Here is a 25,411-nt window from a genome sequence, read left to right on the forward strand (position 1 = left end):
GCTGAATGACTGAGTCACAGCAGGTGGGAACAGAGCTGATTCTGGCTGCCAGTGTACTGTAGGTCTGTGAGTAGCAAAGTGAGTGCAGGTTCTGGGTTTGATTCTTGATTCCTACGTATGTGGAGTTTGCTTGTTCTCTCCGAGCCTGTACGTGTTCTCTCTAGGTTCCTCATCTTCCTCCCACAGCCCAAACACATGCATGTTGATTAGTGACTCTTATTTGTCTCTCTAAATTGCCTTTAGGTGTAAATTGTTTGTCTCTATGTCTGCCTTGTGATAGACTGACAACCTGTCTAGAGATGAACCGCGTCCTCGCCCTACTTCAGCTGGGATTGGCTCCGGCCCTCGCCCTGTGACCCTGCACAGAGCTGAGTGGTACAGCTAATGGATGCATGTATAGATTGAAGCAGAAGGACAGAAACACGGATCAAAAACGGAGAGATAAAGTCATGGGTCATCAAACATGGTTGTCGGATTGGAGTTAAAGATGTGGTGATGCTGCAGAAAGGGTGAAGAAACCCTCCTCTTGTGCCATTTCCCCTGTGGAGCAACTAGGCTCAGTCAGCGGGATCTGACAATCACAGGAAAACCCATCTCTTCCAGGAGTCCTCACTGAACTGATGTGTTCTCTCTCTCTCACTTTTTCTCTCCGTGCTTAACCAGCTCACTCTAAAAATTAAAAATAATGATCCCATTTCCTCCACACAGCTGCAGCCTCATGGCCCCGGTGTCCGCCACAGAGCTCAGGCTCTGGACTGAAGCTTCTCCCAGATGAATGAATGTAAATATAAAACACGATTCATGATTTTGTAAATGAAGGACAGAGCGGGAACATGTCTCACTCAGCAGAATCTGTGCTGCCACTCGGTGCAAGTCATGAAAAATAACAAATGTCGAGGACAATCTTGTTTTATATGAGGGGCTCAGGTTCACTCATTATCAGACGTGTCAATCAAAAACATTATGTTTAAATTTGACCTGTTAAATGAATTAAGTTTTATCTGATTTGAAATCATGATTCACCTTCTGCCAATTCAAAAGTATGATTTTGTGTCAGTCACCTCTGATTGAATAATACAAAAACTCTCTGATAAATATTTCATCTCATTATTGAAAAACAGCTATTCAAATTGTATTATGTGATATTTTCAGAAAAGGAAAACTTCATTTTTTGCCTTTTTCAGGCAGACTAACTTCAGCACGAAGCACAGAAGCACAGAAAACAATAATATTTATTATATTATTTCTTTTTATGTATTATTTGGGAAAAAAGACTAAAACATCAAGTACGCCAATGTTATTACAACAAAGTGATAATATCATACAACAAACTGGACTTTGTTGAGATGTTGTGTCGGCTTCACACAGTCATTATTCAGTTGATTCTCTAAGACAACAGTTACTGCTGAGGTTTGCACCATCTCTGCAAACAGCAGCAGTGACGACCCATAATCCCCTTCAACTCCAACGATGTCCGACTCTTTAAACTAAACAATTTATTCTAATCCCCCGGAGACACTGCAAGCAAACAAACAAACACAACCACAGAAGAAACATTTATAAATATGTATTTCTGCCTAAACAGGAGCAGAGTGTGACTTCATTTGGGTGGGAGGACGATCAGAAATGGGCCGGGGTGTGGGGGAGGGGAGGGTGGGTGGGGGGTCCTGTCCTGTAGTGTTGTTGTTGTTTTCTTGTATTAAAGAGTAATTCACAGAGAGAGAGGGTATACACACACACACCAAAATAAGTTGTAACAATCCCTTAGGTGGTAGCAGGCACTAATGTAACACACACACACACATTATCCCTGCATCAGTATAACAGGAAACACAAATAGCACAGATGGAATCAGAAAATTTCCTGCTTCATACAAACGTGTTCAAACGCGCACACGCACACACTCCATGCATGTATGCATGGATACACATGTGCACATGCTGGCACACCAATGTATGCATGGATGCACTCAGTCACGTGCACATATGAACCAAAACACACACACACACTTTTATGGAAATGCATTTGAACCACTTGTTTCCACTCCATTGCCATTCGTCCTCTTGACAAAGCGCATCTGCAGCCGAGCGGCGGCGGAGGATGAGCAGCAGTGAGTGTGACCGGACATTTTTCAGCCTGATTTACCCAGAACACACACGCTATTAACATTCACACATGGGGACTGACCGGTCCGCCAACACCCTGCAGATTCACTGTATGTATGGACCAGAGGAGGAGGGACATGAAGCATCATCATCATCAGGGGATTCAAACCAGCAACCCTGGTGTTGTCTGTCGCTACCATGCTTCATATTATCCACCAGACCCTCGCTCGCTACCTCAGCCCTGACACTTAACTACAGGTGCAGCACATACAGTCAGAATATTGTGGATACGTTCAATTCAAAAAGTGAAACTACAACTGATGAAAAAAAAAATCAGGTATCAAGATTAATAATAATAATAAAAAGATTCACTCTTCACCTCATTTAGCACCAGTTATTGCATCAACACATTGTGTTGCCTGGAGATGAAGAGACTGGTAACCTTTCCATTAAATCCTTGTGGTATGAGCTTCACCTGTTTTGGACCAATTATTCTCCTATCCATTCATCCATCCATTTTCTATATCGCTTATCCTGCACTAGGGTCACAGGTTAGCTGGAGCTTATCTCAGCTGACTTTGGGCGAGAGGCGGGGTACACCCGGGACAGGTCGCCAGTCTATTGCAAGGCACCAATTATTCTTATATTGTTTATTTTGTTTTTTTTTTTAACTTTTTTTTCTTTGTTTTTGGTTCATCCGCTGTCGTGGAGGACTTAGTTAGGAGACCTGTAAAGCTCAATTAAACCATCCAACCTCATCAACCTTCCAGAAAATCAGCAAATGAGAATGTGGATGACAGGGTTTCCATGTTGCATCCGCCACCATGATGTGAGTATTAGGAGGTGTGGAGGTAAACAGCTGCTGGAAGTGATGAGGTTGTTGAAAAAAAGCTCCACTCAAAGATCAAAAGAATTAAAAAGCAAGTTGAAAACATGACGATAATCTGACGTTAGTTTGGTCCATGTGTTAATGTGAGGAAGCTCCTCATCGCTGCTCCTCACTGATCTGACATCTCTGTCTCTTTGGTGGAAGCTTGGCGGACGCCACATGTTCATAAGCACCATGATTACTGTAATTCATGAAGTGTAAAGGTTCCTCTTCATTCACGGCGCCATTTTTAATTTCTATTCTCAGTCATGTTTTTAATGCACAAAGAGCGGAGAGACTTTAAGGTTTTGCAAATAAAATTTAGAAATAAAATAGATTCAAACATCTCAGTGATTAATCAGAAAGGAATCTGTGCATACATGAAGCATTTACAGACAGTTCACTGCATAGACATACAGCTGTATCATCAATAATTAGCATCTGAGACACTGAATGTGATGAACAGTTTTGCTTCTATAAACATACGACACAGGTGAATCATCTTCTATTATCTTTGTCAAATTCCCCAGTGAGGTAATTTAAATTAAACACCGACTCTGATTCACTTCACTCCATTAGAGCCGCAGAAGCCGAACAAGAGATTCACAATAGCTTTTAGTCATCGCTCTTAACCAGAGTGAGTCAGAATGAAATCTTACCAGGATTTTCCCTGGTGTTATTACTATCGTGATCGGTGTGAAATAATCACTCAAGAGAGAAGTTGTTGAGGAGAAGAAGAGAGACGGCGAAAGCTGAAGAGAAGGTTTGTGTTTCTCTCATGGTGAAAAGAAGATGAGAGGGAGATGATTGAGCTCTGCAGAGAGACGCCTCGTAGAGCTGAGCTTTTAAAGGCAGCGAGGAGAAACTCTGCTGCCACGACTGAAGTGGAGAGGTCGTCACTGCTTTAAGGCTTGACAGAAAAGTGCCAGGTTATGTAGGAGAGAGAGAGAGAGAAAAAGAGAGCCGAATAGCAATCTGTTTCTCCATCTAAATATTCTGGTCACTTGGGGGCAGCATAGAAAATGTATTAGACACTGGATGTAATATCATCAGCTCTTAAGCTGACATGTTAAATGATAATTCAACTGCAGATAAAGTCTTATCTATGGTGGCCCTGAGGGCTCAGCACACTGCAACTGAAGACAACACACCATCACATATTTGTCCCCCCCCGGAAAGCCGTCTGTTATGTTGTGTTGTTTTTGCAGTGCACCTGTCATCAGTTGATGAAGTCGCCTTTCTGAATTCATAGCACACTCTTTGCAAGTGCAACTTAATCTTTTAGCTCTGTGTTTGGTCTCCACCTGCTCCGCCCACATGAACAACAACAGAGCTGTTGCTGGTTCAGAGGAGCAGCTCCTGTCATTAAACTCTAGTGCTGACTCAGAATAGACGTGGAAAACAGGCTGCCAAGGTCAAATCTATCTGTGTGTGCGTCTGTGTGTTATGCGTCAAAGAGAGGCAACATGCAAAATTAACACAAAGGTGAGGGCATGTCTGTTTAGCTGCTCTCTGTTTCCTATACGGACTAATTGACACACTCACACACAGCTTATTTACACAAAAGTTCATCTTTCCACCAAACATCAACATTTGTACATTTGTGTATAATCTTCTCACTGACCCACAGAACTGCTCTATGCTACACACACGCACACACACGCACACACACAAACCGAAATGCCATCACAGTGTGCCTACATCAGCCTCATTACTGATATTAGCAATTCCTTATCTGTTAGCATTGTGATCGCTCCACTCATGAATAATTGATGGGCGTTCATTACGGCGGTGGGAGTCATGTATTATTCACAGCAGCTCTGTGTGGCCACTTGCCAGTATTTGTTCCACATTATGAAGTTAATGTCATGTACAAGAGAGAGAGAGAGAGAGAGAGAGAGAGGTAAGGTGAAGTGTGGAGAGAGAGAGAGAGAAACCTTATCCTCTTTGTTTTTCTGCATTTACTGTAAGATTCAAAAGACTTTCACAAATATAAAAAATATCTTAAACAAACACTTCAATGCCATACACAAGTTGTCATAGCAACCCTGTGCATAAAGACATAACGGGCTGGTTGTGGGAGTGAACAGTCATCGTACCGGTGGCCTTCAGGGTCACACGGCACACACACACACACACGTCTCCTCTGTGTCACTGCTGAACATAAACGACCCATAATGCACTCTGTCTGACTCAGCAACCGAACTGTACGACAACACGACGGTGAAGTGTGGTTTCACTGACAGGGGCTTAGTACGGTGGCCCAGAGAAGTCAACACACACACACACAACAAAATACACAAACACACAGTAAACACAAAGACACTACAAAAACAAAACAAACGACTTGTGTGTGTTTTGTGAAGCTGTTGATCTCTCAGGGCCACCATACTCTAGACAACGTTGTTCACAGCTCAATGTTTAAAAAAACATCAATAAAGAAGACAGGAAGTAATTCAGTGTGATCACTTTCAATTGATCACAGATTGAGCGTTGTGTGTGAGTCAATGTGTGTGTGTGTGTGTGTGTGTGTGTGTGTGTCCGACCTGATGGTCTTGCCCTCTCTCAGGTCGTACAGAGAGAAGAAGATGTCCGTGTCCTCTCCGATGCTGTTGTAGGTGAAGCTCTTCAGGTTCACCAGCAGGTGATGGGGCACAGGAACTCGACATGGCTCCCCGTGTCGCTGCCGCGTACTGTCGCCCTGGAAACCCAAAACAACAACAAGGCCTTATGGGAGCTCTGTCACTCGTCGGCGATAACATTTATTTTATGGTTTGTTTTTCTTTCAACTCCCTTTGTTTACTTCCTGTTATTTATTTTAACATTTCTGATTTTATAGGATTTTTCCCCCCTCATTTTACTTCTAACAATCACTCATTTATGTCATCATGACATCATAGATGGACATTTTTATTAATTACTGAAACAGGAGGATGCTGAAGTTAAAGCTTACTGTGGCTATATACTGTACTAAGCAAGGCATTAAACCCAGAGAGCTGAGTTACTGTGGACTACGTCTGGTAAATATAACATGAAACTCATCATGAATATTTCCACACGTCTTATACAATATAAATCACTGAAATGTATTGATTGCATAAATGATGAAGCTAGAAAAGCTAGAAGCTTTTCAGTGATTCAGATGTTAATGTTCAGACCTGGAATCAGATGTTTTGTACTGATGCTCAAGTATCAATGAGACTCAAAGTGTTGATTAGTCTATTGATGATGGAGGTGGGTCACATGACACCACTGCTGTATCAGACCTGTGTGTGTGTGTGTGTGTGTGTGTGTGTTACCTGTGTGGTGCTCTGCTGAACACTGTGTCTGCTGGACAGGTGCTGTGGACGAGACACAGACACACCTGAGGTTAAACCATAGACTGTAAAAAACAGGTGTTAAACATCGTGTTCACTCCTCTAAACTCTCTCCTTCTCGCCATGCTCCCTCTTTCCTGTCTTCTTTTAATTTTCTGTCCTCTTTTTACATTTTTTCTCCTCTCCCCCAATCCCATTTCCTATCTTTTCATTACCTTTCCTTGTCTCCTCTCCCTCCTCTCTCCTTGTATTTCCTCTCATCCACTCTTTTCATTTTTTCTCCACTAGTGTCCCTCCCTCATCTCCTCTCCTCTCCTTCACTCCTTTCATTTCCTCTCCTCTCCCCTTGTTTCTTTCCTCATCTCTTCTCCTCCTTTCATTTCCACTCTTCAGCTCTCATTTTCTTTCATTGTCTCCTCTCTTCCTTTTAATCCCCCACCTCTCTTTTGGTTTCCTTTCCTCATCCCCTCTCCTCCTCTCTCTCCTTTCTCTATAATGAAAACCTAAATGCCCCAGTGACTCATTACCACGTCTTGTCTCTAAATCTCTGGAGGAGCTGCTGAGAGACGAGAGGAGCGACTGCTGGGATGAATTGAAGTAATGACTGTCAAATGAAAACCATCTGCACGTCTGAGCAGCAACGTAACACCACCTGAATTTTTACCAGGTAACCAACCAGAGAGGCGTCCTGCTTCACTGGGAGAGGAAACATCATCAGGACGTCCTCCATCTGAACATTATGGACTTTATATGAGGGATTCCCTGTTTGATGTTCTTGTATAAATATTCTGGTTCATCTTGTTACTGCAATAAATAATCTGGAACAGCAGCTGATGTGTAAGAGCAGAGAAACCTCTTTCATCATCTTCCTCTCTCTCCACAGCCAGCTATTTTTCTATTCTTGTTTTATGACCAGAAACAAAATGTTCATATTAATTATCATAATTATATATGAATTTAATGACATATTCGATAATAAAAGGTCCAAATGTTCACAGTGGAGAAGCAGGAGGCAGCAGGTGTGTAGTTTTTCTGTTGGTTATAACTGCCTATAAATATTCTGTTAATTGCAGGCAGTAAATTAACTCAGACCATAATGATTGTTTATCCAACCCACTGTTGTGTTGTCAGCACTGAGTTTATATTCACAGTCGGTCTCTCGCTCTCATATATTACAGTAGTTACAGTAGGAAACTTTCTTTTTGATCACTTTGTATTCCTGCTATGTTTTTACTCTGCTGTTGCTGCACAAATGTAAATTCAACAATTGGATCAATAAAGTTTAATTCGTACTGATCTGCTGTTTTTCATCATCTTGACCTTTCCTTGGTCAAATTTAACGACCGTTAAAGACTGTTTATCAGGAGAATTATAAATTCACATTTGCGTGTTTATGAAACAGGATCTGATTCATTTTTTCTCTCTGCAGGTTTGATGCTCCACAACTTCCATCCCACTTCCATCTGTAAACTTTACCAGTTCATCCCCCTGAGTCTCTCTCCCTCTCTCGCTCCCTCTCTCTGTCTCTAGGCAACAGAACAAAGGGGGAATCACCACGGCCACAGTGTTTGACTGGTACAGCTCAGCTATTTAAAGCAGAGCTGATGTAAGACACAGAACATCAAGTGTTTCTTTAAGAAACCACAAACAACTGAGAGAACTCCTCACGCTGCAGCAGCTTCCACTAAAAACCTCCTCACACAGCGACGATTCTCCACAACATCAACACCTGCACAACAAAATCTAAACACAGAGTTGGCATGTTTTTCTGTTGTTACAAGATTCAAATCTCCCACATGAGAGATGATACGAATTGGAGATGAAAGAAAATCCTGAGTGTTCATCCTTTTTATTCAATTTAATGCAACGTTAAAATACCTAAATATCAACAAATAATGGATGCAGTGACACAACTGCATTAAAAGTGAAAACCAGTTTTTGGACATTTTTGCAAACACAAAGTCCTGCTTTTCTTCAGATCCTTGAATTAGGGCTTTGGAGTCACTTTGGCAGCTTGAATGAATGAATTGATCGACATGTATTTACAATTAAATGTACCAAAAAGTAGAGTGAAGTGTCTGGATAGTTTGTGATGTTGCTGTGAGTAATAGAAGTAAAGCAGGTTCCTGGTTGTGGGAACAAATGCAGCTTGAGGTTAAATCAGACCCGCTGGTGTTTGTCAGAGCGAAGATGAGACTGGAGGAACAGGCTGGAGATGTAAAAACAGGATGTGACTATTTCAGGTCTGTGAACGTGTTCACACCTGTTCACCTCAGCCAGAGACACTCAGTCTTCTCCTGTGGTTCAGTGTGCGAAAATAAACTGATGACTCACCATTTTATAAAGATCTGAGACGCTGATGTGATCTTCATCCACCATCTCAAACTCTTTTCTAGGCACCAAGTCCAGTCCCAGGTGTCTGAGAGAGGGAGAGAAATTAGATGAAAAATGCATTTTTTATTTATTTATTTTTCTTTTATATCATATATATCTTATATTATCTACCGTATATATACTTTGTAGTTCTTTGTAACTCTGAAGTTTATTATTGTTTTGTTTCATTGAGTCTTTATGCTTTGGCAACATAGTCTTTGTGACATTCATGCCAATAAAGCAAATTTGAATTGAATTGAATTGATGATCTTATTGTGGATCAGTTCAGCTGTTTGGAAAAATGATGAAACTGAATGCTCCAGAAAAGCTTTTGACGAGATTGTTCAGTCAGGTGTCCAAGATTTGACATTTCTTCATGTCACACAGTGTATAAACGTGTGATACTGATTGTGTGTGTGTGTGTGTGTGTGTGTGTGTGTGTGTGTGTGTGTGTGTGTGTGTGTGTGTGTGTGTGTGTGTGTGTGTGTGTGTGTGTGTGTGTTCTCACTCGTTGCCCCAGTCCAGTCTGACTGTGATGTGTCTCTTGACGTCTCGGCTCTGGTCCTGCGTCAGGTGACCGGACAGGAGCTGCCGCCTCAGGTCGATCAGCTCCATCATCACGTGGCGGACCTTGTAGAACAGATCCACCTTGTGCTTCTGATGACGACACACAGAGAGACAGAGAGGGAGAGAGACGGGGGTTACATTGTTGTTGAGCGCCCACACTCATATTGTCCAGCTGACGATGAGGCCGAGGGATCTGTCATTGTTTGAGGACACTGTTGCTGTCACGGGAACAACAGCACAGAGTGTCGTATAGCCGAGGTGAACGCGCTCATTGTTTTGCCGGCTTATTCCCATTAAGCCTCGCAGACGGAGCTGGAGCTACTGGCTGAAACACTGTGAGCAGTTCACCGTTTATCAACGATCACTCACTGAGACCAGTCCAGCTCTTAGATGCAGAGTGGCTGGCTCGGGAAACGAACCCGAGACCCTCCTTGATGTCAGTGATCTTTGCTAGTGTAAAGACAGACTGAAGACACTAACATGTGTACAACAAAGCGTGAAGAACAGTTTACAGCTGTTTCCGTTCAAAGTAAAAACAATAAAAATCAAATGTGTTATATACTGACATGTTGAGATTTAGCTGCTGTTAATCAACAGGAAATCAATCTGCATCTGTGTGTGTTATTGAGGTGTTGTGTTATGTGGTTAAAAGATCTGTAGTGAGGGGCAAAGAGTGGCGCCCCATGTGTTGAGGCCTCGTGCAGGCGGCCCCGGTTCAAATCCCCCTCTCTCTGCCTCCCCATTTCCTGTCTCTCTCAACTGTACGGTCAAATAAAGGCATGAAAAAGCCCAAGAAATATACTTAAAAAAAAAAAAAAAAGATCTGTAGTGAAAATGAGCTTGGGTGGTTGTTAAGACCAGTAAAGACTTTACAGTCCATTTACCATTCACTGGTTTGATAATCATTTCCTGTTACCAATATGAGAAGTTGAGAAATAAATACTGAAAACAATCATTACTTGTAGCCAATAATTACATTATAATACTAATAATTAAAATATGTACTATATTGTTGTTCAGGATCTTTAGATGCAGGTTAATAATCCACTGACTCCTCTATTGCCTCTGGTTCTGAAAACAAAGGCAGTTTCAATTTATTTATTTTTTTTGGAGGACAGTGTACAGCATTCAGCACTCCCTTCAAGGGGCTGCGGCTGTACCCAATTGCAGCCTTTGGCTGATTCACATTGGCAGTCCAACTGCCGGGTGTTAGGCACAGTCCCTTAAAAGAATATCAAAAACAGTAATAACAATAATAATACAATCAAGTATAATACAGGCATGTGGGCAGCACCAATGGGTTTGATGTTTCCAATGAGAAAGGACAGCAACTGTATACAGACACACCAACACACACGAAACCCAGAATACACTTCCCGCTATAGCTCGTTCTATTATTAGTACTCTAATTCACCCCACAGGCTTTCAGCAGCAGGCGCTGGGGTTAAATGTCGACTCAGTTCCTGGCAGGACGACTACACAGGCAGAAATGACTGTAGGGAAAAGCAGGTGCTTCGGACACACACACACACACGCATGCACACACACATGCACACAAGCACACATGCACTCTCCTCTGTCCTGTAAGTGTTTAAGGTCAATGCCAAAAATCTACTCCCACACATTCATTCCTCCAGCACATGTGTCTCTATTGTGAGAAGGGATGTGAGTATGCTGGTGATGAAACATGCACACGCACACACATACAGGATGATTGTGCTGTGAGTAAACTTTCCCCCTCTCACTCTGTTTCCTGCGTATCTGTAATGAACAGAGGAACCTGTGCATCAGAACCATTATATAACTGTGGCTGCAGTGGAGGTGGAGCTGTTTTTGGGAACCTCAGCTCGATAGCAGCTTCATGAGCATCTGGTGAATACAGTTGCTGAACACAGCAGCTCTGATATCGACTGGTGACCTTGCCGGCAGGTTTCTCCACTGCTCCCCCAGTGGTAAACATGTGGTTTAGAGATGGGATGGAAGAGCAGATACGTAGTTCTGGACGAGAGACAAACTTTAAACATGTGGTGTGGATGGGGATCAGGTGATTATGGTGATGCGGAGCAGGCTGGATTTGATTCTGCTCATGAATATTGTTTTTCCTCATCACCTGAGGCTTTGTGGTTCTGCGGTCTTACAACATCTGGCAAAGGATACGAAGGAACGTCTGCAGAGCAACGTGTGTGTTTTTTTTGTGATCTTGTGGTTGTTGAGGATGAAATTCATTTGTATTCCACTGCACTCTGTCTGCACTCGGATGATAATGATCTTTTGTTTTGGCGAGGTTCATAGCAGAAGCCTAGAGGACACAGCATCCAACATACTGATTTTTCTAAGTGTATGTGATGGTTTGTTATGTTGACACTGAGGTTATGATAAAGTGTAACATCTAATAGTTAATTAGTTCTTTATTTCTGTGTTGTGTCAGTCTGGCCCGGCCCACAGGGAGAATATTACATGTCATATTTTTACAAAAAGAAAATAAAACATCTCCCATGCTTTTTTTCAGATAATGGGTTGGTCTTGTAATGTTTCAGCCAATTATCAATACCTGCATTTATCTGATCTGACCACACAAAACCTTGTGCAATGTGAAAGGGGCCATAGAAAACAAGTGAAACATGTTGAAATATCACATCTCAGCTGAATGCAGAGAGATCTTTTTTGTTAAATTACATGTTTTAGGATTTCGTTTTCTAATAAATAGGATTTAATTATGTCTCGTAATATATAGATATCTCCTGATATAAACTCACACATGGAGGAAGCTGAACTCAAGTCTGTTCTGGTTGCTGAGGTTGGATCAGTCTCCTGACAGAAAGTACAACTGGCTGCTGCACATTAAAACCACACTAAAGCAAACTGATATGATAGACTAAGTAGGAGAAAAGTCTGCCTGAGTGTATCTTAAACAATTTATAGCTACTATAGTACTATGAACAGGCTGGATCCTTGTGTTGAGAGTAGCTACTCCACTCTGAGGTTACAGTACGTGTCCGCAGGGAAACTCCTCTGCACAGCACTGGGGTCAGTGTCTCAGTAGTTTACGTCAGTGGCTCCTGTTGCACCATCCCAGTGCTCCATGAGTGATTAGCATGTTTTCAGCTGTTAGTGAACAAGGTTGAAACTACTACAACTTTTAGCCATAAAGTGCCAAATGGATTTCCAGTACTGTAGTTGCTTAGCAACAGCTTGAGTCATACAGCATCCCGTCCCCCCACCCCCAGCATCTGTTTAGTGTTTGTTTTTAAGGAGATGCCCGGTGGACGCAGGAGCTACTGCTCTTTGATACGCACTCTACGAGAGTCCACATTAAGATTCAGCACCGAACATGTGACTGTTAATGGACCTTTCAGAGTAAGAGCGTCTACACATGATCTTAATGGGCAGTGAAAAGTGCACTTTAATGATTTTTGTCCATAAAACAGACATTTGGATCGATTTTCTCACTGATGAACTCTTTCATCTAAGAAAAGGTGAAAAACAAGAGAACAAAGAGTTCATCTTACTGTATGTAAAAGAGAGAAATAGGAGAATATACTTATGAGGTTATATAAGTGATTTAACTAATTGAATTGATAATAAATCATAATCATATAATCATGTTACAAATAAACAAATGAAATAAAATAAATTAATTGATCACTAGAACACTTGGAGAAGTGATGATTTAGACAAAAAGGCATCAGAGGAGCCATAGTTCGGATGCATGGACGAATGAATGCCAAGAGAAATCTCACATTTAAAATTAGTAGATACAACAATTTACTTATAGGTACCCAAAACGCCTTATACGCAGTGTATCAGCAGACAGTAGGTACGCTACTGTAGTGATTTTATCTACCGGGGCATGTCGTCCTCCTTCCTACGTAGACCAAGCTGAGCAACTAAATGTGGTCTTCCCTACCTCAGCCTGTCCTGTATTTCAGTAGTGAGCTATAATGGGCAACGTTCTCATATCTTATTTTCTAAATGGTTATAACTGAGCTTTTCTGTGCATAACTCTTCCTGAAGATGCTTCTCCACAGCAGCAGTACAGGAGTTGGTCATAAAGCCCCGAGGTGCTGCTGTCCAGACCAGAGCTGCACACACATGAGTCTGTGTAGGAGACAACAGACAGTCTGTTGTTATTTACACCTGCAGACTGAGAGAGGAAGTTAAGGTTCACACACATTTACACCAGAGAGCTGCCCAGAGATCAGTGTCTGTCGTCAGCCACGGGGACCACTGGGGAAACTGAAAAGTGTGTGTTTGGTTCAAGTTCACAGCCACAGAAGGCGTGTGTGTGTGTGTGTGTGTGTGTGTGTGTGTGCGAGCTACAGAAACACAGACGGAAAAGTCTGGAGTACAGATGTACGATCAGGTGTAGTGTCTAAAGTCAGCGGTTTAACAATAGCATATAGTTTTAGTACTATTTCTGCAGCTGGACTGGAGACTGAGACGGGAGATGTCTTGAAATAATTGTGACCTGTAGGACCGACTTTAGCAAACCTACAAGTTTTTTTCCGTCTGCTCCAGCAGGCTAACATTTAACAGGAAGACACACACACACGCACGCACGCACACGCGCCCACACACAGGCGGATTGTGCTGTGAGTAAACTTTCCCCCTCTCACTCTGTTTCCTGGGACATGGACATCGGACCAATAAATATTTGTCCCAGTTCTTGGTCCCAGGTTGAGCTGGTCCTTTTGTCACTAATGTTTATAATCAAATGTAACTCATTTTCTTTTTTCACCTGCTCATTTATGCCATGTCCAACAAGTCGAGTACGAGAGCTGACTCTTCACCTCCTGTCTACTCTGTCTGATGTATCTGTTGTATCAGACTTCATCTGTGACTGGTCATAATGTTTTAGCTCATTAGTGCGTTCTCCAACCCAGGAGCTGAAAACCAGAGCTTTGGATTTGTCCAGGACATCTGGCCATCGCTGTCGGTGGGTGGATGTGCTTTGACCTCTGACCTTCATCTGAGTCACTCATCTCGACTCGGTGCAGGTGAGCCAGCTGGCCTAACGGGGGGGGGACGGAGTCTCCTCTCCACCTCTAGCTGGCGCTGAGAATGGCCCCCACCCACATCATAAAAACAGAGACGAGCTGCCCGACCCGTCTGTCTCTAAGACGACACAGTCTCACCCGTTCAGCTCAGCACAAAGTTTGGTTTCTCAACTGCAGAGTGGAAATGTCATCTGTGTGGACTATTTGTGGACTCCCTCCTCTCACCCCCTCCCTCCACTGCCCCCTGTCCCTCTTTCCCCAGCTGTGGTGAGTAATCACACCTTCACATCCTGCGGGAGCGAGCACACAAACACGCACATTAACACCATTTAACACGTCTTTACCACCTCAGCACCAGAAATGCCAGTTGAGCTAGATGACATAAGACACAAGACTTTTTATTGATCCCACGTGTGGGAAATTCGCTTGTAACAGTAGCAAAGACTACAGGATGCGTAAAGAAAAATCTAGAGAATTTACTAGTAGGTACAATATATATATATATATATATATATATATATATATATATATATATATATATATATATATATATATATATATATATGTGTGTGTGTGTGTGTGTGTGTGTGTGTGTGTGTGTAAAAAACAAAGATATGTATTGTACAAAAATATTATCAAATTATTCTAATGTTGTTTGATCAACGATATTGCACAGTGTGGGTGGTCATGAAAGAACAAGTAAAAGTAGGCCTACGGCCTGTATAATGAGCAAGGTACAAAATACACAAGAATATGCAGAAAAGAAAACTTTATAAATACAACTGGGTGGCTATGGAAGCTGTTGTGTTTCACTGGACGCCATCTTGGCTCACAACATTTCAGCACAGCTACACAAAGGCAGAGAGAGAGAGAGAGAGAGAGAGAGAGAGAGAGAGAGAGAGAGAGAGAGAAAACTGCTTGTGTTGAGTCTCAGGTGGCGACTTCTGCCCCGCTGTTGACTAAATCAGATATTTACTTTCCTCTTTATTGCTGCTTTGGCCTTTTAGAGCTCGCCTCGCCTTCAGAGTTAGAAGATCATAATGCGAAGATCTTAATCACTCTGACAGGCCACAAGCTAGAGATGTCCCTCCTCCATTAACAAACACCTCCACCTTTTCTCCTGCAGCATTAAACTACATCATACTGTGGGTCAGGGACCAAAGGTGGGTCTCCAGAGGACCACAGTGTCACAGCTCCACTTTAATATATAATGGGATTTTATTCGTCCTGACAGCTTTAATATCTAATGGGACATTTGCGACACCTCAGTTCCATTAGTGACATCCTGCTCCCTTTTCACACCTGACAGATGAGAAAAGCAGAAGCCTTGTTGTGAAGCTTCACGGTTTCACTCTTAAGTGTCTGGTTGTGTAACTGATGAGGTTTAAATGTTGCATTAACACACCAAAGTCAAAATATTTCAAATGCTTTTGAGCAAAAAAGAGGGGAAAAAAACAACACACAACCTGAATCTTTGAGTAGAAAAAAATGATCCAAAAAACCCAAAACCATAAATCATTTATAAAATGTGTTTCCAGGCTTTTACCCCCAGTTCACCATCTTCAAACAGCTGCTTCCTGCAGGACTATGAGTTCACTGAACTTCAGCAACAACTGACTTAAAAGTTATACTAGTGAACCACTTATGCCCCTTTCCCACTGGCCAAAAAAACAGTTTAAACCCGCTAACAATCATCTTCTGACAGCAGACTCTGACGTCGACTGCCATCGACTGCCATCGCCTCTCCTCCGATCGGCCTGCAGTCAACCCAGGGTCAACCCGCTAATTTACGTGATGACAAAGGTGATGACATCACCAGATGTGCTGCGGTGGGGGTGAACGACCAAGCAGCTCGCCAGCTGGAGATCCGACCCGGGTTTTTTGGCCAGTGGAAAAGGAGCCATATGACGACTGTCAGCGTGTCGACCCTCGCATAAAAAAACCTGCATCGACCCACTTCTTTTAGTGGGAAAGCATCTTTAGACTATCTATCCCTGTATTGGTTGAACCTAAGATAAGAAACATGATAAGATAAGATAAGATTATACTTTAGTGTTATACTTTACTTTAATCTACAGCGTTGGGGCAGGTGTAAGTTGGACACCTGAGAAATCTGCTGGCGTGAGACAACAAACAAGGTCAATTTGACGTCCGTCCTGACATGAGGAGCTGAGGCTGTGAGAGAAGAGGAGGAGCCACCCAGAGTTTGTATGCTGTTCCTAATAAAGTGCTCACTGCCACGTTGAAATGACCACTCACAAATTAATCACAACACATGAGGAGTTTTCTCTGCAGACGATCTCAGGCTGCTGCCTCGTCCTCCTCACTGTGACTCGCTCTGACACACCGGGCTGCAGCTGTAATCAGGTGATCTGTAATGTGCAACTGATTAGTTTATAAGCAAGTTGCCGTTGTGAAGCCTCTTAACAGGACGTGAATCTGTTTGGCACCTCCCAAATCAGAGGGGACGTTCACCACAGCTCTGATCCATTACCAAACGTCCTGCTTCATTTCCATGCCTGTCAGCCCGGCTGCTGCGTCACTGACAACGCAGGAGCTGAGGATCAACCAGCAGGGACACAAACAAAAGAGCCTCCGACTTCTTCTTTGGTCTCAACTCCTCATCTGTTGTTGAAACTCGCTGCCGCTACAGTAAAATTCATTTTTCAGTCATAAACATGAAACATAGAGTCCTCTGACCAGACACAGCTGCTTTCACCAGTGTCTAATATTCTCCGTCTGTTCTCCGTCTTGTGCTTTTGAGTGAGGGTGAAGGTTTGTTATTCTGCAGAGGGTTTGACTGGTCCACATGTTTCCAGAGCCTCAGTATAAAGAGTGGCAGAATGATGTATTCTTGTCAGTCATCATGGACGTCAATGCCACCTGGTTCCCTCCACACAAAAAGCTAAATGGATTTACACTTCTGGTCCTGCCAGGTTTTAATCAGCTGAATCATCAACATCAATCAATGTCTGAAGCCTCAATACAGAAAACTATAATGTTAGGTTATAAATCGACCATACTGTGGTCACATCACTTTAACTGGTTGTATGAATTGGCTTTGAGCTCTCCTACAGCGTTGGTACCGTTTATATGAACACAGTGAGGCTGTACAGGTGATGATGTTTAACATCCCCATCAGCATCTGTTGTTTCATCAAGCCTCTCTTTAGTAACTCACCTTTTTAACGCATGTAAAAGCTAAAAAAAGAAGCAGGACTGAAACATTTATTGTTCTGGAATAAAGTGTGAAAATGTCTCCAGATTGTGTTAAACACAGACTTTATTTCAGTTGTCTACTAAAAGCACACCCAGAGAGCTGAAGGAGCTTAAATGCTTATTCAGCCCCAGGTTTGAGGCTCATTCATGGGTCTTTACAGACTGTGAAAAGATTTCAGTTTGCAGTTGATAAAAAAAAACTGACTATGAGTTCACACTCAACACCAACACAAACAACCCTTTATGTCTGTATAAATCTGTGCCTGCAAAATGTGTTAAATATGTAAACTCTGAGATGCATGATGAATTTGAATCACTGTATAAGCACTGTTGATAACTGCATTGGCCTTAGTTACAGGCTTTTCACAGTTACAGTTAAATTAAGCATCTTTGTCTTTTCTCTGGGTCTGTGTGGGAATGCTGGGAAGTCTAGACACTGAACCGTAGGTGTAAATAAATACTGAGTGAAAAGCTCCGGTACAGATTCTGTTAACTACACGACACACAGGACGACATCGACAGATAAAATGAAACAAAAAAGAACAAAAGTCATTTGGTGAAACAACTGTGTGTGTGTGTGTGTGTGTGTGTGTGTGTGTGTGTGTGTGTGTGTGTGTGTGTGTGTGTGTGTGTGTGTGTGTGTGTGTGTGTGTGATCTGCTTGTTAGTCTGCAGCAAATTTGATCCTAAATCCTCTCATAACCTTGCGTGAACTCTTCTTGGTGACACGCCACACACACACACACACACACACACACACACACACACACACCCTTGATGTACTGTGTTAGTGAGGACCTGTCAGAGCATGGACACTGTGACCTCTGCCTGTCAGACACATTTACAGCACCAAACTTTGAAAGTACTATCATTTGCCTTACGCAGCAGACAAAATAACAAGAACACCTGTCAACATAACCTGGTCCAGTTCAAAACCAGCAGAATACGGCATCAAGGATTTACTGCAGGTCTGTCTTAGTCTGACATGGTTTTAAATGTTGCCAGGCTGATTTAAACTTCCTGCATTGCAACAGCAGAGCAGGAGGACAGGAAGGACACCGCCCTTCATATCATTAATGAACACGTTTTGGAAGGACAACCCTCAGGTCCAGCTCCACGCTGCAGTAACAGACTGTTTGGAAGGAGACTCAGCCTCAAGAGGTCAAAGGTTGCAATGTCCCACAGGTAAATCACAGATTTACACAACAGCTAGAAAATCAGTTTCCTAACCCTTTTTTACACAAGGACACAAGGTAAAACTATCAGTCCTATCTATGTTTTAGGTTATGTAATATATTTTTGAGTTGTGTATTCGCCTTATCCCAAATGTTTTATCCCACGATATCTTTTATTGTCTTTTATTATTGTTCTAATTGAGTCTAAGTAGAAGTGGTAGAAGTTAAAAGTTGGGTGTTTCTCAAAATTTCTCATTTTACACTCTCATGTCAACAACAGTTAAACAACAACCACAAAGTTTTAGTTTTTATGTGAAGAATACTGGTGGCGTGAGACATTACAAATAACAGCATCGCTATCCCATAATGATACATCAGATAATAAGAGCACAGCTGGAAATCACCGAGTTATGATTTCATGCCTCAAACCGCTGCGGTCCAATACAACAGGTCTGTAGTTGATCTGTAGCTTCGCGTTCATCGAATGATAAAATAGATAAATAAATGAAACACCACACAGCTAACTACAGTATGCCAACAATGGCGTCGCTGTGGCAACCATGGATGAGTCACCGTAGAAAATATATGACACTGCACTTACTGAAGCCTATAGATCTGACATATGCGATAACACACAAGTGCAGTGAAAAACACACTTTCACTCTCTATGGAAAAGTCTCTCTCTCTCTCTCTCTTTCTCTCTCTCCTCCCCACACACACACACACACACCTGAGTGATAGAAGAAGCTCCCCACAGATACAGCGATGTAGCTACTTACAGGTGGGAGAGGAAGATAAATCCACTCGTTTCTCTGCTCGTCTTCCTCCTCTATCTCTCCCTCTCTGTTTCTCTACCGGTGCAGAGATGTTAAATCCAAACTGGCAGACGAGAGGAAAATCACAGCCTGTCACACGACTTCAGATCTACTCACAATGCACTGTATCAACACTACCTCTCTCTCTCTCTGCTCGTGTGATCACTGTGTGCATCTCTGCCTTATTCTCCCTCTCTCTCCTCTGACCTGCTCCCAGCTTCCATTTTTATCATCTTTCTTCATCTCTCTTCTCACCTCTCTCTCTCTCTCTCTCTCTCTCTCTCTCTCTCCCCCGTCTCTCACCCACCTACCCACCCACCCACGGGCCAGTCTGCAGCAGCAGCAGCAGCAACGAGCTTCTCTCCACTTTTGCGACGGTGTGTGCGCTCTGAAACACACAGAGAGGTACAACGAAGCCGACGACACAAACACGTCTGAAAAAAGAGTTTTATATTCTGAGGCTGATGCCCTCTGAAATGAAATGTGTGAAAGATTGATATAGGTAAAGGGGGAGAGAGAGTATGTATACTGTGTATATATATATATAGACAGTATATCATCCTCAGCATTAACACCTGGCTTCACCTTGTTAACTGTAGTGACACCACACTCGTGCCGACCAGTGAAAGTTTGACAGAAATGTATTTAACACCAAGCTCCTGCAGACGAATGCAGTACTGAGAGAACAGGTGAAGCTGAGAGTTTGGTTTCCGAGTGTCTGACCGGTGACGTTATACAGTAGAGTTCAGCTGAAAGAGTTACCTAAGTTGATCCATGACAAGATATAAAAGCCATCTCAGTGTAGTTTTACATCTCCTCTCTCATCTTCTCTCTGTAGCTCTAATAACAACAGGTCAGTGTCAGCCAGTCAGAAGAGAGGGGACTCTGAGTCTCTCCTCTGATTGGCTGAGGGATCCAAGAAAAATAGAGCAGATTTCAGGGAAAACACTAAAATCCTGCCAGTGTTGGATGGTGGCTTCTGGCGACTGGTTTGTTGTGACATCACAAAGTCACAGTAGTTCTGACGGCTGATTTTATGGCTCAGTTTCTGAATACAGACTGTGTGCATTTGTCTATAGAGAGCCTAAGCGGAAGCAGGAAGTAACGCTCGCCATGGGACCTCAATTCGGAAAAAATCTCCATGTAAGTGAACAGGAGTCAAAATTTTATTTCGTGATCCGATTGAATTGTGCCATGAGAAAAATATATAACCTTAACCTATTTAAAACATCGCATTTCATGCTGAGAAATCAGCAGTTTGTTGTAAAACTATTATAAAATAAAATTCTGAAAATCCGTAAATGTAAAAAGACTACAGGTTGCGTAGGTGACGTCACACACCACATGCCGCCCTTTCCCAAATAAATTCTTCTGTTGGCGTTTTAGGACAAACTGCTGATTTTTTGGCATGAAACGCAATGTTTTAAGTAGGTTAAGGTCATATATTTTTCTCATGACATAATTCAATCGAATAAAATTTTGACTCCCATTCACTTACATGGAGATTTTTTTTTTTCGAATTGAGGTCCAATGGCGAGTTTCTCTTCCATTTCCGCAACTAAAGTCACAGAGTTGACTGTGGACATCAGCCCTATGGTGGTGGCGCTTTGTGGACTCGTACCATCAGTGTGTCAGTGAAGTCAATGCCAGGAAACTTTTCTCTTAGATCGCATCATCATCATTATCAGTTTATTTTCCTCTCCGGCCACAGTGGCGTCACTTTGATTATCACTCGTCCACACTTGTCTCTGTCTGTGGACACCTGTCACTCCGACAACACGCCAGCTGCAATTAACGACAGCTTGATGAGCCATGTGATTGGCTGTCTGTTTCAGCACCAGCTCTATAATTAGGACGGTGGTAGGAGGATGTGGGCTTTCTTATCTTTCTCATGCACCACAGTGTTCAGCTTCTGTGTCTTTGACAAAGACCGATCAGCTTCGAGGAGTCCCCCCCCCCCCGTCCACAACCATCTCTCCTCACACTCTATCACACTTAGAAACACAGTGAGAGACAGAGACAGAGAGAAGAGTCAAAGGTCAGAACCAGAGGTGGCGTTTTAACACACTGCTGTAAGCTTGGCTACACTGAGCTGTCAGTCACACTATACAGAAAATGGCAGCACAGGCCTGAAGGGGGAGGAGACGGGGGGCAGATCAGATAGCTCACAGTCATAAACTGCATGTATATACTAACTCTGACAGACTCTGTGTCTGTAAGAAAAGGTTGGATTTGAGGAACTGTCAGAAAAACTTCAAGTCCGTCAGAGCCCCTCACGTCACTGGACAGTTTCCTCGGAGTCAGTGACTGTGGATCAAAAATACATCAACATCCTGGTGTTCTGCAGATCAAGCGTGGTTGTTTTCCTGTGGTAAATGTTCTTGTTTTTCTTCACGTTTGAGCTTCCGTCATGTCGTACATGTGTTTTTTTATTTCTTATGTAGTAGTTTAGTTTATTGAAACAGGACAGTATACGGTACCATTAGTAATTTGAAAAAATAATGAAAAGATGGCTGTACCAGATTTAGCCCTAGGGCTAATTTCCATCTGTAGTTCCGACACTCACAATACATAACACAATAAAATATGTAATTATGTTATGTCATGTTTTATTATCAATTTTTGCAACTAAGAAAAGACATGCAAAGACACAAACAAACATTTTATGTTAAGGACCAGCTAAGCTAACAGTGCATATTTGCAAACGAATCATGTGATATTGACGCTATAATAAACAAACAAACAATCTCACCTTATTCGCCTTATTTTCAAACACCACTAACAGGTAACAGACTAACAGACTATCTTCACATATTCTAAAGTTAATAAGTGTTGAATTAAAATGCCCCAGTATCCCATTTCTGTTGTGCTGTTTTCTGAATTTGGAGGATGTTCGTGTCTTTGGATGTGTTTTCTTGAGTTTTAGTGAGTTGTACCTTTACAGCCACTGTACATTGGAACTCCTTGGTAAAAATAAAGGCAATAATGACAATGATAAATTGCCATTTTTTTCAATTATTTCCTATGATTTGGATGTGACATCATCATCCATCTACTCTGACTTCCTGAATAAACACATTCACAAGTTTTCAATCATCAAACTTTTTGATAAATTTGTAGGTAACGTGTAGGCCCACACCGACCCCCTATCTTACTCCCTTTCTCACTCATCTGTCCTCCATGTGTCTAATGCTTCCTAACACTTCCTGCTGGCATTTCTCTCTCCCTCCAACTTTCATCTGATGTCACATCCGTCACTCTCTCTCCTCCTCCTCTGAGCAGTAAACTATTGAAAGTTTCAGATGTATTTCTTAAGTAATTATTAAAAAATAGCCACAATCATCATCATAATCATCATCATCGTTATGTCCGGACACAATAGGCCATTTTTGCAAAAATAAATATTTAATGAGCCTATTTTAGCTGTGGCTGCTTAAATAAAGGACAAACTAATTGGAAAAAAGGGGAAAGAAAGACAGAGACAGACTTTAAGATGGGACAGGGTGAGACAGAGGAGACTCCTGGAAGTGAAGTTTTCTAATAGCTCAAAATAAGACTGCACCACTTGCACTGGTTCGTCAATCTGCTGTGAGACTGAGCACAGGGAGTGTGTACGGCAGTTTCAGAGTAGATGAGAGGTTGGTCAAAACAATGTTGTGAGACATTTTACCTTTAATTTAAAAAAATGCAGCTCCTGCAATTTGGATATTGCACTTGGCCAGATTACGATTTGGATTAGACTGTGAATGATAGTGGAGCTCTAGATTTCAGTGTTTTGCAGCAGCATAAGTAGCTTTATGTTTCTCCACAAACACGTTTGGACGTGTGCAACAGAGTCGTGGTCTCTGACTCAAAAGGAACCTCAGAACCTCAAAAGGAGAAAAAGTTTTTGTGTCATTACCGTGTTCAAACCAACACGGAGACGGACGTGCTCTGAAGTCGCTGCTATAATGTATCATGAAGCCTCATCCTCAAACAGCCCCGAGGACCACACGGCAATTATCTCCAGACGCTCGTGTCTGGACTGAGGCAGTCAGAGAAGAAGAGCCGCCATCAAACCACAGAACAGGCAATCAACTAAAAGCGTCTTTCATTTCTCCCAATCATCAATATTTGAGTGCGGGTTTGAGGCGGACTCTCTCATTTTTATTTATTTATTTCATATTTTGGATGCCACATCATAAAGAGCATAGCGAAGTATCTACACATATTTTCCCTCATGTTTTATGGATTCATAATCTTTTTAGTTTCCTCTCCTTAGTTCTCAAAATCAACAAAATTTAACTTGAATCTGTTTTATCTGTATCAGTCTAATTTAAATGTTGTTAAACGACTCCGAGAGGAAATTTGGTTCAACATTAGTCTCTTCTAATTTACATCAGTTTAGCTCTTCTTCATCTTCTTTTTTTTAATTTATCTGTGAGTGTCTGTTTCTCTTCCACCATCTGCCTCCTGCTGAGCTGATTTCACTCAGATTACAGAGACACATTTATTCGCCGGGCTCTCGTTGCCCTCGTTCAGTCGTCGCCAGCAACTTTAATTTTGCTGCACACAGGAGCGACTGTCAGCCTCCACACTCGTAGCACAGTATCACGGTATATGTACGCTATCCCTAGTGTACGATCAGAGTAGAATTACATGCCTAGTATGTATATGAGAGTGTGCATCTGCATGGATGCTCCACTACATGTGTGTGTATGAGATTGTGTGCATGTAAATGTGAGCCTGTGTGTATGTGCAGCAGAGTGAGGGGCCGTGTTCCCATCATGCCCTGCTGCTTTTTCTACGCTGTCTACACTAAGTGCTTCATATTTTCTAGCTTTAAAGGGATACGCCAACTTTTTTTTTTCCATGTCTTGCCTCACTCCCGAGTCCATGACAAGCAGATAGACACCATCCTTTCGACTGTGCGTGCAGTAACAAGGGAGATAGAGCCTGTATTGCCCGTAATTAGCTTAGCTCAAACGCTGGAAGTGTTAGCCTGCCTCCTACCCAAGCCGAAATCAGCAGTCAGAAGCTGATTTCATTTTAGCTCTAAACTCTGTAAATATATAACTTTATCGACATTTCAAACATTTTTAGGCGAGAAAGTAGCCGTTTTGTTCGGACGAATTCGGCGCTTCTCAAGCTAGCCGTTGTGACCAATGCACTTCCGGTTACTTTGGGTTACTTTTACAAAATAAAACACCCGTTGCCCTTTACATACAGAAAACCATGATGATATAATTTGTGCTTTTACTTTGAAATAGGAAGCTCGATGTAGCTAGCTTGAACCAAAATAAACCGTCTTTGCTTGAACCCTCCATTTTGACCGATCTCGTCCCGTTACCGGCATTTGACCGCTCAAGATGCCTTACCGGAGAGTTTTGTCAGCTCTGAGATGAAGATCGGCCCGCCGGTTTCCGTTTAGAGTTGCTGAAGAGTTTCTCTGATGACTTTAGGTGGAGGCAGGCTAACACTACCTATGCACTTCCAGCGTTTGAGCTAAGCTAATTACCGGCGATACAGGCTCTATCTCCCTCGTTACTGCACGCACAGTCGAAAGGATGGTGTCTATGTGTCTATCTACTTGTCATGGACTCGAGAGTAAGGCAAAAAAAAAGTTGGCATATCCCTTTAACTCGACTCTATGAGCTTCTATCACATTTTCCTGCGTCTCTGGTCTGAGTCTTAGTTTGGATTATAATGGTAAAGTGTCGACAGGTCAAAGGGTCGATGAACTTCACCTCTTACCGTCACTGCATTGTAAAACTATAGGAGCCACCACCACCAACTCCTCCTCCTCCCTCTGCTGCTGTCTTTCCTGTCAACCCCCCCCCACATACACACACACATTCACTCACGCTAGTCTGCACATTTCACAGCAGAGAAATGTCTCCCCCTGTGTTTATCCCTGTCTTCACATCCCTCCATCATTGTTGGCTTGTCACTGCTCCATCTCCTCCTACCTCCATCTTCACACACTTACCCCCCCCAT

General features: G+C 42.4%; 1 protein-coding gene across 3 annotated transcripts in view; it reads right to left on the minus strand.

Moving 5' to 3' along the window:
• The window catches only part of LOC310986494 (dedicator of cytokinesis protein 3-like), a gene marked incomplete at both ends in the record, with an annotated part of 178,753 nt that overhangs the window by 41,754 nt on the left and 111,588 nt on the right, over positions 1–25,411 (minus strand). For all 3 annotated transcript variants that reach the window (XM_083972425.1, XM_083972424.1, XM_083972423.1), the window contains 4 exons: positions 5,520–5,674; positions 6,273–6,314; positions 8,625–8,709; positions 9,172–9,320. In XM_083972425.1, coding sequence (XP_083828551.1) covers positions 5,520–5,674; positions 6,273–6,314; positions 8,625–8,709; positions 9,172–9,320 — 431 coding nt within the window. The remainder of the gene's footprint in view (positions 1–5,519; positions 5,675–6,272; positions 6,315–8,624; positions 8,710–9,171; positions 9,321–25,411) is intronic.

The sequence above is a fragment of the Trachurus trachurus genome (genome assembly GCF_905171665.1).
Source record: "Trachurus trachurus genome assembly, chromosome: 5".
Classification (NCBI taxonomy): Eukaryota; Metazoa; Chordata; class Actinopteri; order Carangiformes; family Carangidae; genus Trachurus; species Trachurus trachurus.